Raw genomic sequence first — 15,627 nt, 5'->3', positions numbered from 1 at the left:
CTAATGGCAAGTAAAAGGTATGGAGTAAATGTTTATAGTGCATTTTCTTACCTGTATAATCCGACATCCTGACTATACTTGTATTAATTAAGATGTGTTGCTTCTCTGCTTTCTAACAGGCTGGGTAGGCTACATGCCTTCAGAAGATCATTAGGGCCCGAGCACCGAAGGGCGCAAGGCCCTATTGTTTTTGTAAGGATTATTATTATTAGGGCCCGAGCACCGAAGGGCGCAAGGCCCTATTGTTTTTGTAAGGATTATTAGGGCCCGAGCACCGAAGGGCGCAAGGCCCTATTGTTTTTGTAAGGATTATTAGGGGTCCGAGCAGCGTAGCTGCAGGAACCCTATTGTTTCTGTACCGTTCATTTTTTGGCCAAAATTCTGTAAAAGTCATACTGCAGCCTAAACCGTAACTCCAAAACTCTTGAAATTTTCAGGTATGGTTACCAGTACCCCCCTCTACCCATAACCCGAAATTTGGGGTACTGCACCCAAAGGTGGCGCTATTGAAAAAAAAAGTTAATTATGCTTATTTCTCCTTACCAGATTCACCTAGACTCAAAATTCTTTCAGAATATTAATCTCTAAACTCAGATGCATCTTTTTGGCCCTGGTCTTATGGTCTACAAATGTTTACTTTTTCCACAATTTCATGGAAAAGCCAAACATTATAAAAAGTTTCACACTCTTCAAAAATAATCGAATCTTCACCAAAATTCTCACAGACAATGTTTAGACCAAGCCTCACAAAAGTTATCGCTCAGAATTTTGATATTTTGTTCCATTTCAGAGATATAGGCCAATAAAGTTAGACCACTTAGGCCTTTTTTCCTAGATCACCTATATTCCTATAAACCGTAAGTCCTAGAAACTTGACATTTTCAAGTATTGTTACCAGTACCCCCCCCACTACCCATAACCCAAATTTGGGGTACTGCACCCAAAGGTGGCGCTCTTGTCAAAAACGCTTATTTCTCCTTACCAGATTCACCTAGACTCAAAATTCTTTCATCATATTAATCTCTACATTCAGATGCATCTTTTTCACCCTGGTCTTATGCTCTAAAAATGTTTACTTTTGCCACAATTTCAGAGAAAAGCCAAACATCATAAAAAGTTTCACAGGCTTCAAAAATTATCAAATCTTCACCAAAATTCTCACAGACAATGTTTAGACAAAGCCTCACAAAAGTTATCAAAAGAATTTGGATACGTTGTTCCATTTCAGAGATATAGGCCAATAAAGTTCGACCACCCAGCCCATTTCTCCTATATCACCTATATTCCTATATGAGTAATTTTTTTTTCTTGGATAACAACCATACAACCATCATTAGGTGGATACCATTAACAGTGCACATTTTCAGATATGTACTCTTTTTTTATAAAGCCCTTAATTCTATTGTCAAATGTATGCTAGGAATTTTCTTGATGTTGTGTGTTTGCCAACACACATTTTCACCATTTGAATGTGACTGCTCAATGTGTATGATTGTCAGTGGCTGAGTGGGATAATGCCTAGTGCTGGTGTTTGTTAGGTTGAGAGTTCGAATCCTGCTAGAGCTTTAGGCTCAAGATGCACATGCTATTGGTTATTGAAGATTCACACTATTGAACAGCACCTGAATGACATCAGACAATTAACATTCACACTCATTAGTTGCCAAGAATCAGAATGCCGACACACTCTATGACATATAGGGGAACTTCTTTGTTTACTATTTTTCCTTCATCATTAAGTCTATCATATTTATATTTCATCCATTACTGTTCTTCTCTATAAATGTCTAATTGCCCCAGAATATCGAAAAGTTTTCAGGTGTACTCTTTCAGGAAAGCCCTTCATTTTATTGTCAAATGTATACTTGGAGTTTTTCTTGTGTGTTTACCAACACACATTTTCACCATTTGAATGTGACTGCTGAATGTGTATGATTGTCAGTGGCAGAGTGGGATAATGCCTAGTGCTGGTGTTTGTTAGGTTGAGGGTTCGAATCCCCGGTAGTGCTTTAGGCTCTAGCTCGAATACTATTGGTTATTGAAGATTCACACCATTGAACAGCACCTGAATGACATCAGGCAATCAACATTCACACTCATCAGTTGCCAAGAATCAGAATGCACTCAATATGGACTTGTAGTGCAAGGCAAGTATTACTGTATAATTATAAGCTGTAGCCTATAATTATTTGTTATTCTTATAATATTTGTCATTTCTTATACATATTTAGTCGGCTCTTCCACTTGACAGAACAACTCTATATCGGTTAAGGATGTCACGCATGAAACAATGCTGCAGAAACATGAAAATACGACTTTGAGTTTAGTAGGCTATAATTTTCAGTTCCTGTTTATCTATTGCACAATGGGTAATAATTTAAAGGAATCATGTTGCAGTCTTGTAAATAGTGACCCTGCAAGATCCCTAGTCATTGCAAAATCATAGTCTGTGACTTAAAACTCTACTACTTGTCTTTAGATGTGAGAGGGTCTGAGACTGTAGTCTTTCAAAAATCTTCCAAAGTTTACCCGCTGGGAAACCCTGTAGCTCCGGAGCAGGGGCTCAGACCAGGATAAATTGTTTGCTCGCCCTCAGTTCGCTCTTTTGTTCATCTCAACCCAGCACTCCAGTGTGTCCTGCTCTGTGTGCGTCTTTGAGTTAACGTAAGTCATCACTTTAATCACCCTCACTATGACTTTTGTGATGTTTATCAGTTTGTAGAGTAGCTCTGCCATCATGTGTAAAGTTAAGGTCTTTGTTTGTTGGTTTGGTGTGTTGGAGTCCCATGTGAGAGATGATTAGGTGATGTTGGTTGACTTGGGATGTCAAGTATTGTTTAGTTGTACCTTATATAGCCATATGATTTCAGTTTATTGTTCAAATGTCAATTGGTTTGTTTGTGAGTTGGGATCTGTACTGATTTACCCCATTTCACTGATTACTCCATTTTCTGTTTGTTTCCTCTTTGATGCAGTACACATACAAGTAAAGAAAAGAACAGATGAATTGAAACTCAAATAAAGTTAACTTGTGTTGCACCGAAACCTGCCATCTCCGTGTCATCACTCCATACCATTGAGCCTTCTGAGTCACACCATTGAACAGCACCTGAATGACATCAGGCAATTAACATTCACACTCATTACACACTGCTGGTGTTTGTTAGGTTGAGAGTTCGAATCCTGCTAGAGCTTGAAGCTCAAGATGCACATGCTATTGGTTATTGAAGATTGACACCATTGAACAGCACCTGAATGACATCAGGCAATTAACATTCACACTCATTAGTTGCCAAGAATCAGAATGCCGACACACTCTATGACATTCAGGGGAACTTCTTTGTTTACTATTTTTCCTTCATCATTAAGTCTATCATATTTATATTTCATCCATTACTGTTCTTCTCTATAAATGTCTAATTGCCCCAGAATATCGAAAAGTTTTCAGGTGTACTCTTTCAGGAAAGCCCTTCATTTTATTGTCAAATGTATACTCGGAGTTTTTCTTGTGTGTTTACCAACACACATTTTCACCATGTGAATGTGACTGCCTAATATGTCGGATTGTTAGTGGCTCAGAGGGATAATGCCTAGTGCTGGTGTTTGTTAGGTTGAGAGTTCGAATCCTGCTAGAGCTTTAGGCTCAAGATGCACATGCTATTGGTTATTGAAGAGTCACACCATTGAACAGCACCTGAATGACATCAGGCAATCAACATTCACACTCATTAGTTGCCAAGAATCAGAATGCCGACACACTCTATGACAGGGATGTCAAAGTCAAATACATTAGAGGGCCAAAAAACCAAATTTGCTACAAGCCGAGGGCCGGACTGGTTCAATGTTTATTAAGATAACCACCCACTTCAAAGACAGCAGGAACGCACAAAGCCTATGGCAGGGCATTCAGGCCCTCACGGACTACAAGCCCGCGCCACAGAGCTGCGAGAGCAACATCCCTCTGCTCAACAACCTGAACCACTTCTTTGCTCGCTTTGAAGCACAAAACAGCACCTGCCCACAGAAGACCCATCCCCCTCTACATGAGCAGCCCCTGTGCCTCTCTGCCGACAGCGTGAAGAGGACACTTGCTGCTATCAACACCCGTAAGGCAACAGGTCCAGACAACATCCCTGGTCGTGCGCTGAAGGACTGCGCAGGGGAGCTTAAGGATGTCTTCACAGACATCTTTAACACTTCCCTGAAGCAAGCCATCGTCCCATCTTGTTTCAAATCTGCCACCATCATACCTGTGCCGAAGAAAACTGCTCCATCCTGCTTCAATGACTACCGCCCTGTGGCACTGACACCCATCATCATGAAGTGCTTTGAGCGGCTTGTCATGTCACATATCAAATCCATTCTCCCCCCCACCCTGGACCCCTTCCAGTTTGCATACCGAGCCAAACGGTCTACAGAGGATGCAATCTGCTCTGCCCTCCACCCAGCCCTCACCCACCTGGAAAAAAGAGACTCATATGTGAGATTGCTGTTTATAGACTTCAGTTCTGCATTCAACACCATAATACCACAACAACTCATCTGCAAACTTGTTAAACTGGGACTCAGTACCTACCTCTGCAACTGGCTACTGGACTTCCTCTGTCAGAGGCCTCAAGTAGTACGTGTTGGCAACAATACCTCAAGCAGCATCACACTGAGCACAGGGGCCCCCCAAGGCTGCGTGCTCAGTCCGCTGCTCTTCACCCTGCTGACGCATGACTGCACTGCAACCTACAGCAACAATCACATAGTGAAATTTGCTGACGACACAACTCTGGTGGGTCTCATCACCAAGGGCGACGAGACTCAATACAGGTTGGAGGTCGACCATCTGACCACGTGGTGCAGGGACAACAACCTCCTGCTGAACGTCAGCAAGGCCAAAGAGATTGTTGTTGACTTCCGGAGAGGTCACACCCAACACCTGCCACTGACCATCGACGGTGCTGTGGTGGAGAGAGCGAGCAGCACCAAATTCCTGGGGGTGCACATCAGTGAAGACCTCTCCTGGACCACCAACACAGCATCACTGGCGAAGAGAGCTCAGCGCCGCCTGTACTTCCTGCGGAAACTCAGGCGAGCAAGTGCTCCACCAGCCATCATGACCACATTCTACCGAGGCACCATTGAGAGCATCCTCTCCAGCTGTATCGCTGTGTGGGGCGGAAGCTGCACTGAATACAACAGGAAAGCCCTGCAGCGCATAGTGAACACAGCTGGAAGGATTATTGGTGCTTCACTCCCCTCCCTGAAGGACATTTACACCACCCACCTCACCCGCAAGGCGACCAAAATTGTGAGTGATGCAAGTCACCCCGCTCACAATCTGTTTGATCTACTGCCCTCTGGGAAGAGGTATAGAAGCCTGCGCTCCCGCACTACCAGACTCACCAACAGCTTCATACACCAAGCTGTTAGGATGCTGAACTCTCTCCCTCCTCTCCCCCCTCCACCCTCAGCTACATAACATCCTGGACATTGGACCCACAATGGCCGCCTGCACCACTCCACTTGCACACTTGTACACTTTGCAACTTGTTGTTGTTGTCCTGAAAACACAACACTTCTGCTGCTCTTACATAACTTGCACCACTATGCCACTTTATTTCTTACTTAGGTCAAACAGAACTACCTCAGCCTCTTATTGGCCTGACTTTGCACTAGTATTTTATTTTATTGACTGTCTATGCACAATTTCAACCATTTTTTGCTGCTCTTATTTTTTCATTATATGTGCCCTCTTATTTACTTATTTACTTACTTTTTGTTTACTTGAATGTTATGTTTGTCTGTGGACTTAAAATTGGTAAAATATGTCTTGTCTCCACCGTGGGATAGTGAGAAACGTAATTTCGATCTCTTTGTATGTCTGGAACATGTGAAGAAATTGACAATAAAGCTGACTTTGACTTTGACTTTGACTTTGAAAACATATTAAAATGACTGCACGTAACCTATTGAACCAAGACATGTACTGTATTTTATTTAATAATTAAATGAATAATGACTGTGACTGAAGTGCGGGCAAAGTTTGCACAGAAATGTACGATTTTTCCCATCCTCACCGACCTTGTCATAAAACTTGTTTAAATGATCATACGATGCCTCCTTACTGCTTTGTCTACATCAGCCTTTCTCAAACTTCTTTGACCTGAGGCCCAGTCAAGGCATACTTTGGGGTCATAGGGCCCACCTACATGAACCCACCCCCCATCAAATTATCATAATGATATCACGATTATTATTTTTAGGCTATACTATATTGCTATACATGCACTTCAAAACAGTCAATGTTTAAAGTGCTAAGATTGTTCACAAAAGTTTGTGAAAACATGCACATCAGAGTACTGCTTTACTAATGTAAAATATAATTAGGCCTACAATAGTTTCATTGTTTTTGCATTGTTGCATGATGCTTGCATGAGAAATACTTCTCAAAACAACAGCAATTATTTGGGTGCCATTGTTTTGGGATGTTTCCCTCATGCAAGCATCATACACTGATAGAATATATATATATGCTATTTAATTACATTTAATTTGAATGCCTGAATGTAAGGATTCAGGAAACACAATACCAGCTTTTGTGAATGGTAAATGGCGGATCAGATCATGCGTAAATCACTGATCTGGAGATCTTGACTAATTAATAGCTTTTGGCTGACTTTAATACTTAATGCCAAACAGTGTTTAATATAGTCTGTGCTCTGTTTTTTATGGAAGTTGCATAAATCCACGTCGTTCTATTAAATGTCGTTTCATAATTAAATAGCCTTCCAATAGGTTGAAGCTTAGCTTTGCTACCAACGTGCACACTATGTTTGATGACACCAAACAAGTATTTCCTAATTGCAGAAATGTTTGTTTTCTTTTTCTGTCCGCGCGGCTCCTTGATCAATTGTGCAGCAAATTATCAGACGATGGCCCGGGAATAATTTCACTCTGCAGACCATTGTCCACATTGCGGACCGCGGCCCATAGTTTGACAAATGGTGACCTACATGCTTCCATATTAAGGCCTTTTTACGGTGTATTTTAGCCGGGTTTTCGCGTGGAAGGCTCTGTAGAAATCTGGCACCCTGTTCAAGAAGTTAAACTGAAAGAGCGTGCCGTTCACAGACACCAGAATGAACGAGTTCACAGTAACGTTCATCAGGCAATACAGTAGGCTACGTTCAGTTCACGTTCGCTCAAAATATGAACGAGTTCATGAACTTTCGTTCAATGAACGCGTTCAGGCACAACACTGGGGAGGGGGGTAGCTGAAAGTTGACATCTGCCCTGACTGAATACTGATGAATAATGAAGCCGAGGCCCACTTGCGGCGCCGCAGTGAGTTCGTGCGGGCTACCGTTGCATTGTGGGGAATGGAGTATTGGTGCGTGCAAAACAGCAGCGGCTGTGGCCTGCGGGCCGGTTCTAATACTAATCAAATATCATCCCGGGGGCCGTAGATAATTCATTCGCGGGCCGGATCCGGCCCGCGGGCCTTGACTTTGACATGTCTGCTCTATGACATATAGGGGAACTTCTTTGTTTACTATTTTTCCTTCATCAATAAGTCTATCATATTTATATTTCATCCATTACTGTTCTTCTCTACAAATGTCTAATTGTCCCAGTTGCCTAATTGTCCCAGTTGCCCAATTGTCTAATTTCCAAACGTTTTCAGGTGTTCTCTTTCAGGAAAGCCCTTCATTTTATTGTCAAATGTATACTTGGAGTTTTTCTTGTGTGTTTACCAATACACATTTTCACCATGTGAATGTGACTGGCAAAGATGTAGGATTGACAGTGGCTTAGTGGGATAATGCCTTGTACTGGTCATCCTTATGTTGAGTGTTCAAATCCCACCTGAAGCATTAGTGTTAAAATACTGTTGGGTTGTGGAGGTTAGCATACTAGAATAGAATGCTGTTGGGTTGTGGAGGTTAGCACACTATAACATTACAGCATTACAGCTACTTGTCAATATGGACTTGTAGTGCAAGGCAAGTATAACTGTATAATTATACGCTGTTTATCTTATTGACTCCGACACAGAACCCACCACCACAAATACAATTCAATTCTGTGGGAAACACTGCCTTCCATTATCAAACCCTTCATCTTATCCACAACAAATAAATAGTCCTGTAGAATCAAGTATTGTTAGAATACTGTTGGGTTGTGGAGGTTAGCACACTATAATGTTACAGCACAGGGTAATCCTAATTTTATGCATCAAATTTATTCCAATCCAACTCAAAAGTTTTGAACGACACAAAGTGAAGGTTTTATCCAGATCAAAACCAAGAATAGATTATGTGATCTAATCCAATTTCAGGATCCTTGTTTCCCTTTGAACAACCCATTTTCAAGATTTGATCCAATCCGATAGCTGAAATCCGGTAACTGAAATCCGATAACCGAAATCCGATCACGTTTCTTTTGAACAATTGTGCCCAAACAATCAAAGCATATGTAAAACTAAAAAGCTATGCCATCATGTTCGTTTTGCTCGGACCCCGTAAATCACCGCTTGCGGTTATATTTATTATTAGGGCCCGAGCACCAAAGGGCGCAAGGCCCTATTGTTTTTGTAAGGATTATTAGGGCCCGAGCACCCGAAGGGCGCAAGGCCCTATTGTTTTTGTAAGGATTATTATTATTAGGGCCCGAGCACCGAAGGGCGCAAGGCCCTATTGTTTTTGTAAGGATTATTATTAGGGGTCCGAGCAGCGTAGCTGCAGGAACCCTATTGTTTCTGTACCGTTCATTTTTTGGCCAAAATTCTGTAAAAGTCATACTGCAGCCTAAACCGTAACTCCAAAACTCTTGAAATTTTCAGGTATGGTTACCAGTACCCCCCTCTACCCATAACCCAAAATTTGGGGTACTGCACCCAAAGGTGGCGCTATTGAAAAAAAAAGTTAATTATGCTTATTTCTCCTTACCAGATTCACCTAGACTCAAAATTCTTTCAGAATATTAATCTCTAAACTCAGATGCATCTTTTTGGCCCTGGTCTTATGGTCTACAAATGTTTACTTTTTCCACAATTTCATGGAAAAGCCAAACATTATAAAAAGTTTCACACTCTTCAAAAATAATCGAATCTTCACCAAAATTCTCACAGACAATGTTTAGACCAAGCCTCACAAAAGTTATCGCTCAGAATTTTGATATTTTGTTCCATTTCAGAGATATAGGCCAATAAAGTTAGACCACTTAGGCCTTTTTTCCTAGATCACCTATATTCCTATAAACCGTAAGTCCTAGAAACTTGACATTTTCAAGTATTGTTACCAGTACCCCCCACTACCCATAACCCAAATTTGGGGTACTGCACCCAAAGGTGGCGCTCTTGTCAAAAACGCTTATTTCTCCTTACCAGATTCACCTAGACTCAAAATTCTTTCATCATATTAATCTCTACATTCAGATGCATCTTTTTCACCCTGGTCTTATGATCTAAAAATTTTTACTTTTGCCACAATTTCAGAGAAAAGCCAAACATCATAAAAAGTTTCACAGGCTTCAAAAATTATCAAATCTTCACCAAAATTCTCACAGACAATGTTTAGACAAAGCCTCACAAAAGTTATCAAAAGAATTTGGATACGTTGTTCCATTTCAGAGATATAGGCCAATAAAGTTCGACCACTCAGCCCATTTCTCCTATATCACCTATATTCCTATATGAGTAATTTTTTTTTTCTTGGATAACAACCATACAACCATCATTAGGTGGATACCATTAACAGTGCACATTTTCAGATATGTACTCTTTTTTATAAAGCCCTTAATTCTATTGTCAAATGTATGCTAGGAATTTTCTTGATGTTGTGTGTTTGCCAACACACATTTTCACCATTTGAATGTGACTGCTCAATGTGTATGATTGTCAGTGGCTGAGTGGGATAATGCCTAGTGCTGGTGTTTGTTAGGTTGAGAGTTCGAATCCTGCTAGAGCTTTAGGCTCAAGATGCACATGCTATTGGTTATTGAAGATTCACACTATTGAACAGCACCTGAATGACATCAGACAATTAACATTCACACTCATTAGTTGCCAAGAATCAGAATGCCGACACACTCTATGACATATAGGGGAACTTCTTTGTTTACTATTTTTCCTTCATCATTAAGTCTATCATATTTATATTTCATCCATTACTGGTCTTCTCTATAAATGTCTAATTGCCCCAGAATATCCAAAAGTTTTCAGGTGTACTCTTTCAGGAAAGCCCTTCATTTTATTGTCAAATGTATACTTGGAGTTTTTCTTGTGTGTTTACCAACACATATTTTCACCATTTGAATGTGACTGCTGAATGTGTATGATTGTCAGTGGCAGAGTGGGATAATGCCTAGTGCTGGTGTTTGTTAGGTTGAGAGTTCAAATCCTGCTAGAGCTTTAGGCTCAAGATGCACATGCTATTGGTTATTGAAGATTCACACTATTGAACAGCACCTGAATGACATCAGACAATTAACATTCACACTCATTAGTTGCCAAGAATCAGAATGCCGACACACTCTATGACATATAGGGGAACTTCTTTGTTTACTATTTTTCCTTCATCATTAAGTCTATCATATTTATATTTCATCCATTACTGTTCTTCTCTATAAATGTCTAATTGCCCCAGAATATCCAAAAGTTTTCAGGTGTACTCTTTCAGGAAAGCCCTTCATTTTATTGTCAAATGTGTACTTGGAGTTTTTCTTGTGTGTTTACCAACACACATTTTCACCATTTGAATGTGACTGCTGAATGTGTATGATTGTCAGTGGCAGAGTGGGATAATGCCTAGTGCTGGTGTTTGTTAGGTTGAGAGTTCGAATCCTGCTAGAGCTTTAGGCTCAAGATGCACATGCTATTGGTTATTGAAGATTCACACTATTGAACAGCACCTGAATGACATCAGACAATTAACATTCACACTCATTAGTTGCCAAGAATCAGAATGCCGACACACTCTATGACATATAGGGGAACTTCTTTGTTTACTATTTTTCCTTCATCATTAAGTCTATCATATTTATATTTCATCCATTACTGTTCTTCTCTATAAATGTCTAATTGCCCCAGAATATCCAAAAGTTTTCAGGTGTATTTTTTCAGGAAAGCCCTTCATTTTATTGTCAAATATATACTTGGAGTTTTTCTTGTGTGTTTACCAACACACATTTTCACCATGTGAATGTGACTACCCAATATGTAGGATTGTCAGTGGCTCAGTGGGATAATGCCTAATGCTGGTGTTTGTTAGGTTGAGGGTTCGAATCCCCGGTAGTGCTTTAGGCTCTAGCTCGAATACTATTGGTTATTGAAGATTCACACCATTGAACAGCACCTGAATGACATCAGGCAATCAACATTCACACTCATCAGTTGCCAAGAATCAGAATGCCGAGACACTCTATGACATTCAGGGGAACTTCTTTGTTTACTATTTTTCCTTCATCATTAAGTCTATCATATTTATATTTAATCTATTAGTGTTCATCTATACAAATGTCTAATCGCCCCTCCATGCTTGGAGTTTTCCTTGTGTGTTTCCCAATACACATTTTCACCATGTGAATGTGACTGGCCAACATGTAGGATTGACAGTGGCTCAGTGGGATAATGCCTTGTACTGGTGATCCTTAGGTTGAGAGTTCAAATCCCACTTGAAGCATTAGTGGGTTGTGGATGTTAGCATACTACAATAGAATGCTGTTGGGTTGTGGAGGATAACACACTATAACATTACAGCTACTTGTCAATATGGACTTGTAGTGCAAGGCAAGTATTACTGTATAATTATAAGCTGTAGCCTATAATTATTTGTTATTCTTATAATATTTGTCATTTCTTATACATATTTAGTCGGCTCTTCCACTTGACAGAACAACTCTATATCGGTTAAGGATGTCATGAAACAATGCTGCAGAAACATGAAAATACGACTTTGAGTTTAGTAGGCTATAATTTTCAGTTCCTGTTTATCTATTGCACAATGGGTAATAATTTAAAGGAATCATGTTGCAGTCTTGTAAATAGTGACCCTGCAAGATCCCTAGTCATTGCAAAATCATAGTCTTTGACTTAAAACTCTACTACTTGTCTTTAGATGTGAGAGGGTCTGAGACTGTAGTCTTTCAAAAATCTTTTCCAAATCTTTGCAAATCTTTCCAAAGTTTACCCGCTGGGAAACCCTGTAGCTCCGGAGCAGGGGCTCAGACCAGGATAAATTGTTTGCTCGCCCTCAGTTCGCTCTTTTGTTCATCTCAACCCAGCACTCCAGTGTGTGTCTTTGAGTTAACGTAAGTCATCACTTTAATCACCCTCACTATGACTTTTGTGATGTTTATCAGTTTGTAGAGTAGCTCTGCCATCATGTGTAAAGTTAAGGTCTTTGTTTGTTGGTTTGGTGTGTTGGAGTCCCATGTGAGAGATGATTAGGTGATGTTGGTTGACTTGGGATGTCAAGTATTGTTTAGTTGTACCTTATATAGCCATATGATTTCAGTTTATTGTTCAAATGTCAATTGGTTTGTTTGTGAGTTGGGATCTGTACTGATTTACCCCATTTCACTGATTACTCCATTTTCGGTTTGTTTCCTCTTTGATGCAGCACACATACAAGTAAAGAACAAAAGAACAGATGAATTGAAACTCAAATAAAGTTAACTTGTGTTGCACCGAAACCTGCCATCTCCGTGTCATCACTCCATACCATTGAGCCTTCTGAGTCACACCATTGAACAGCACCTGAATGACATCAGGCAATTAACATTCACACTCATTACACACTGCTGGTGTTCGAGAGTTCGAATCCTGCTAGAGCTTGAAGCTCAAGATGCACATGCTATTGGTTATTGAAGATTGACACCATTGAACAGCACCTGAATGACATCAGGCAATTAACATTCACACTCATTAGTTGCCAAGAATCAGAATGCCGACACACTCTATGACATATAGGGGAACTTCTTTGTTTACTATTTTTCCTTCATCATTAAGTCTATCATATTTATATTTCATCCATTACTGTTCTTCTCTACAAATGTCTAATTGTCCCAGAATTTCCAAACGTTTTCAGGTGTTCTCTTTCAGGAAAGCCCTTCATTTTATTGTCAAATGTATACTTGGAGTTTTTCTTGTGTGTTTACCAATACACATTTTCACCATGTGAATGTGACTGGCAAAGATGTAGGATTGACAGTGGCTTAGTGGGATAATGCCTTGTACTGGTCATCCTTATGTTGAGTGTTCAAATCCCACCTGAAGCATTAGTGTTAAAATACTGTTGGGTTGTGGAGGTTAGCATACTAGAATAGAATGCTGTTGGGTTGTGGAGGTTAGCACACTATAACATTACAGCATTACAGCTACTTGTCAATATGGACTTGTAGTGCAAGGCAAGTATAACTGTATAATTATACGCTGTTTATCTTATTGACTCCGACACAGAACCCACCACCACAAATACAATTCAATTCTGTGGGAAACACTGCCTTCCATTATCAAACCCTTCATCTTATCCACAACAAATAAATAGTCCTGTAGAATCAAGTATTGTTAGAATACTGTTGGGTTGTGGAGGTTAGCACACTATAATGTTACAGCACAGGGTAATCCTTATTTTATGCATCAAATTTATTCCAATCCAACTCAAAAGTTTTGAACGACACAAAGTGAAGGTTTTATCCAGATCAAAACCAAGAATAGATTATGTGATCTAATCCAATTTCAGGATCCTTGTTTCCCTTTGAACAACCCATTTTCAAGATTTGCTCCAATCCGATAGCTGAAATCCGGTAACTGAAATCCGATAACCGAAATCCGATCACGTTTCTTTTGAACAATTGTGCCCAAACAATCAAAGCATATGTAAAACTAAAAAGCTATGCCATCATGTTCGTTTTGCTCGGACCCCGTAAATCACCGCTTGCGGTTATATTTCTGTATTATTATTGTTATTCCACTTTTTTGCTTTCCTGTTTTTGAGGTGGTTAACATGGTCCAAAACTCTTGAAATTTGGCACACACGTCAGGTGTCACGCATCGCAGTTAGGTACAAGAGCTTGACCCCGGGCGTGGCCCAGGGACTCGCTAGCGCCCCCTTAGGTGACTGATCCCGTGGTTGGCAAATATTTTGAGGTGGTTAACATAATCGAAAAGTCTTGAAATTTGGCACACACATCAGGTGTCACACAAAGCAGCTAGGTAAAAAAGCTTGGCCCCGGGCATGGCCCAGAGACTCGCTAGCGCCCCCTTACGCCCCCTTAGATGACTGATCCCGTGGTGGGCATATACTTTCAGTTACACACACCAAATTTGGTAGGTGTCTGTATCTCCCCAAGATGAACGACTTTCGTATGTACAATGCATTAGCCACGCCCACAGGAAGTGAGGTAATTGAGATTTTGTGCGTTGTGGACATGATAAATTTTAACGTACTCCCCCTAGACGGTTGATCCGATTCATGTCAAAGTTGGTATACATGATGCCGAGATGTTCCTGATTATAAATTGTGAAGGTTTTTTTTGATATGTTGTAATTTGACGAAATGCCGAAATTATTAATTTTAATACCCTTCCACATAAACAATAAATGTGTCATAATTCACCATGCATGGCTTGAAATGTTTTAAATTTCACAGGTCATTGAAGGCCATGTTAATGATAATATTCACATGCCCATAATGCATGTTTGGCATAGCGCCACCAACTGGCAACAGAAAGAATGACAATTATACTGATGCCACATGATCAATTTGAACATACTCCTCCTAGACGGTTTGTCATATTCATTTGAAATTTGGCAAACATTATGCCAAGATGTCGCTGATGTTAAATTGTGAAGGGATTTTTGATAAATTATATATTTGATATGATTTTAATATCTCACCACATAAACAGTAAATGTGTCATAAATCACAGTGCATTGAATGAATGGTCTGAAACTTTTCAGGTTAATAGATATCATGATTATGATGATATCCAGACACCCAATGGGCCTGCCTGGCATAGCGCCACCACCTGGCCAAGGAGGAAATGTGTCAGAAATGGACAATGCCTTAAGTGATTGATCTGAAACTTTATAACATATCAGATATCATTATTGTGATGATATTCACATTTGTAATTCACAGGCCTAGCATAGCGCCACCTTCTGGCCAAGCAGGAAATGTGCCAGAAATGCTCTATGCTTTGAATCAATGGTCTGAAATTTCTCAGGTTAATATATATTATGATTATGATGACACGCAATGGGCCTGCCTTGCATTACGCCCCCACCTGGCCAAGCGAGTAAATGTGGCAGAAAATAAAATACAAAAACAAATACAAAAACAAATAGCACACGCATCAAATATGTACATTTCACAAACGCACCACGTCGGTGCTTTGTTGGATTCCGACATGACACGGGTTGCGGCCCGCAGGTGCTCGGGCCCGCCATTGCCGCTTGCGGCTATATTTATTATTATTATTATTGTTATTCTACTTTTTTGCTTTCCTGTTTTTGAGGTAGTTAACATGGTCAAAAACTCTTGAAATTTGGCACACGCGTCAGGTGACACGCATCGCAGTTAGGTACAAGAGCTTGACCCCGGGCGTGGCCCAGGGACTCGCTAGCGCCCCCTT

The 15,627-nt window shown here is 40.3% G+C and overlaps 1 protein-coding gene and 1 long non-coding RNA gene across 3 annotated transcripts in view; both read left to right on the top strand.

The window, feature by feature from the left end:
* Nucleotides 1–15,627, top strand: part of LOC143109412 (uncharacterized) — a 45,697-nt gene that overhangs the window by 12,737 nt on the left and 17,333 nt on the right. Inside the window, exon 6 of one of the 2 annotated variants that reach the window (XM_076272130.1) lies at nt 120–153. In XM_076272130.1, coding sequence (XP_076128245.1) covers nt 120–153 — 34 coding nt within the window. Of the gene's footprint in view, nt 1–119; nt 617–15,627 lie in introns of those variants that run through there. The other variant, XM_076272129.1, reaches the window with a different exon arrangement.
* On the top strand, nt 2,426–3,045 carry LOC143110375 (uncharacterized). The gene is made up of 2 exons (XR_012984132.1): nt 2,426–2,664; nt 2,976–3,045. It is a non-coding gene; the product is annotated as an uncharacterized LOC143110375 (long non-coding RNA).

This window comes from Alosa pseudoharengus, unplaced genomic scaffold (assembly GCF_046254945.1).
Source record: "Alosa pseudoharengus isolate Yale_2024_CS ecotype anadromous, Long Island Sound unplaced genomic scaffold, YU_APseudo_1.1 YU_APseudo_1.1_scf_7, whole genome shotgun sequence".
NCBI lineage: Eukaryota > Metazoa > Chordata > Actinopteri > Clupeiformes > Clupeidae > Alosa > Alosa pseudoharengus.
The sequence above is the reverse complement of the archived record's forward strand: the minus strand, read 5'-3'. Positions and strand labels throughout refer to the sequence as shown.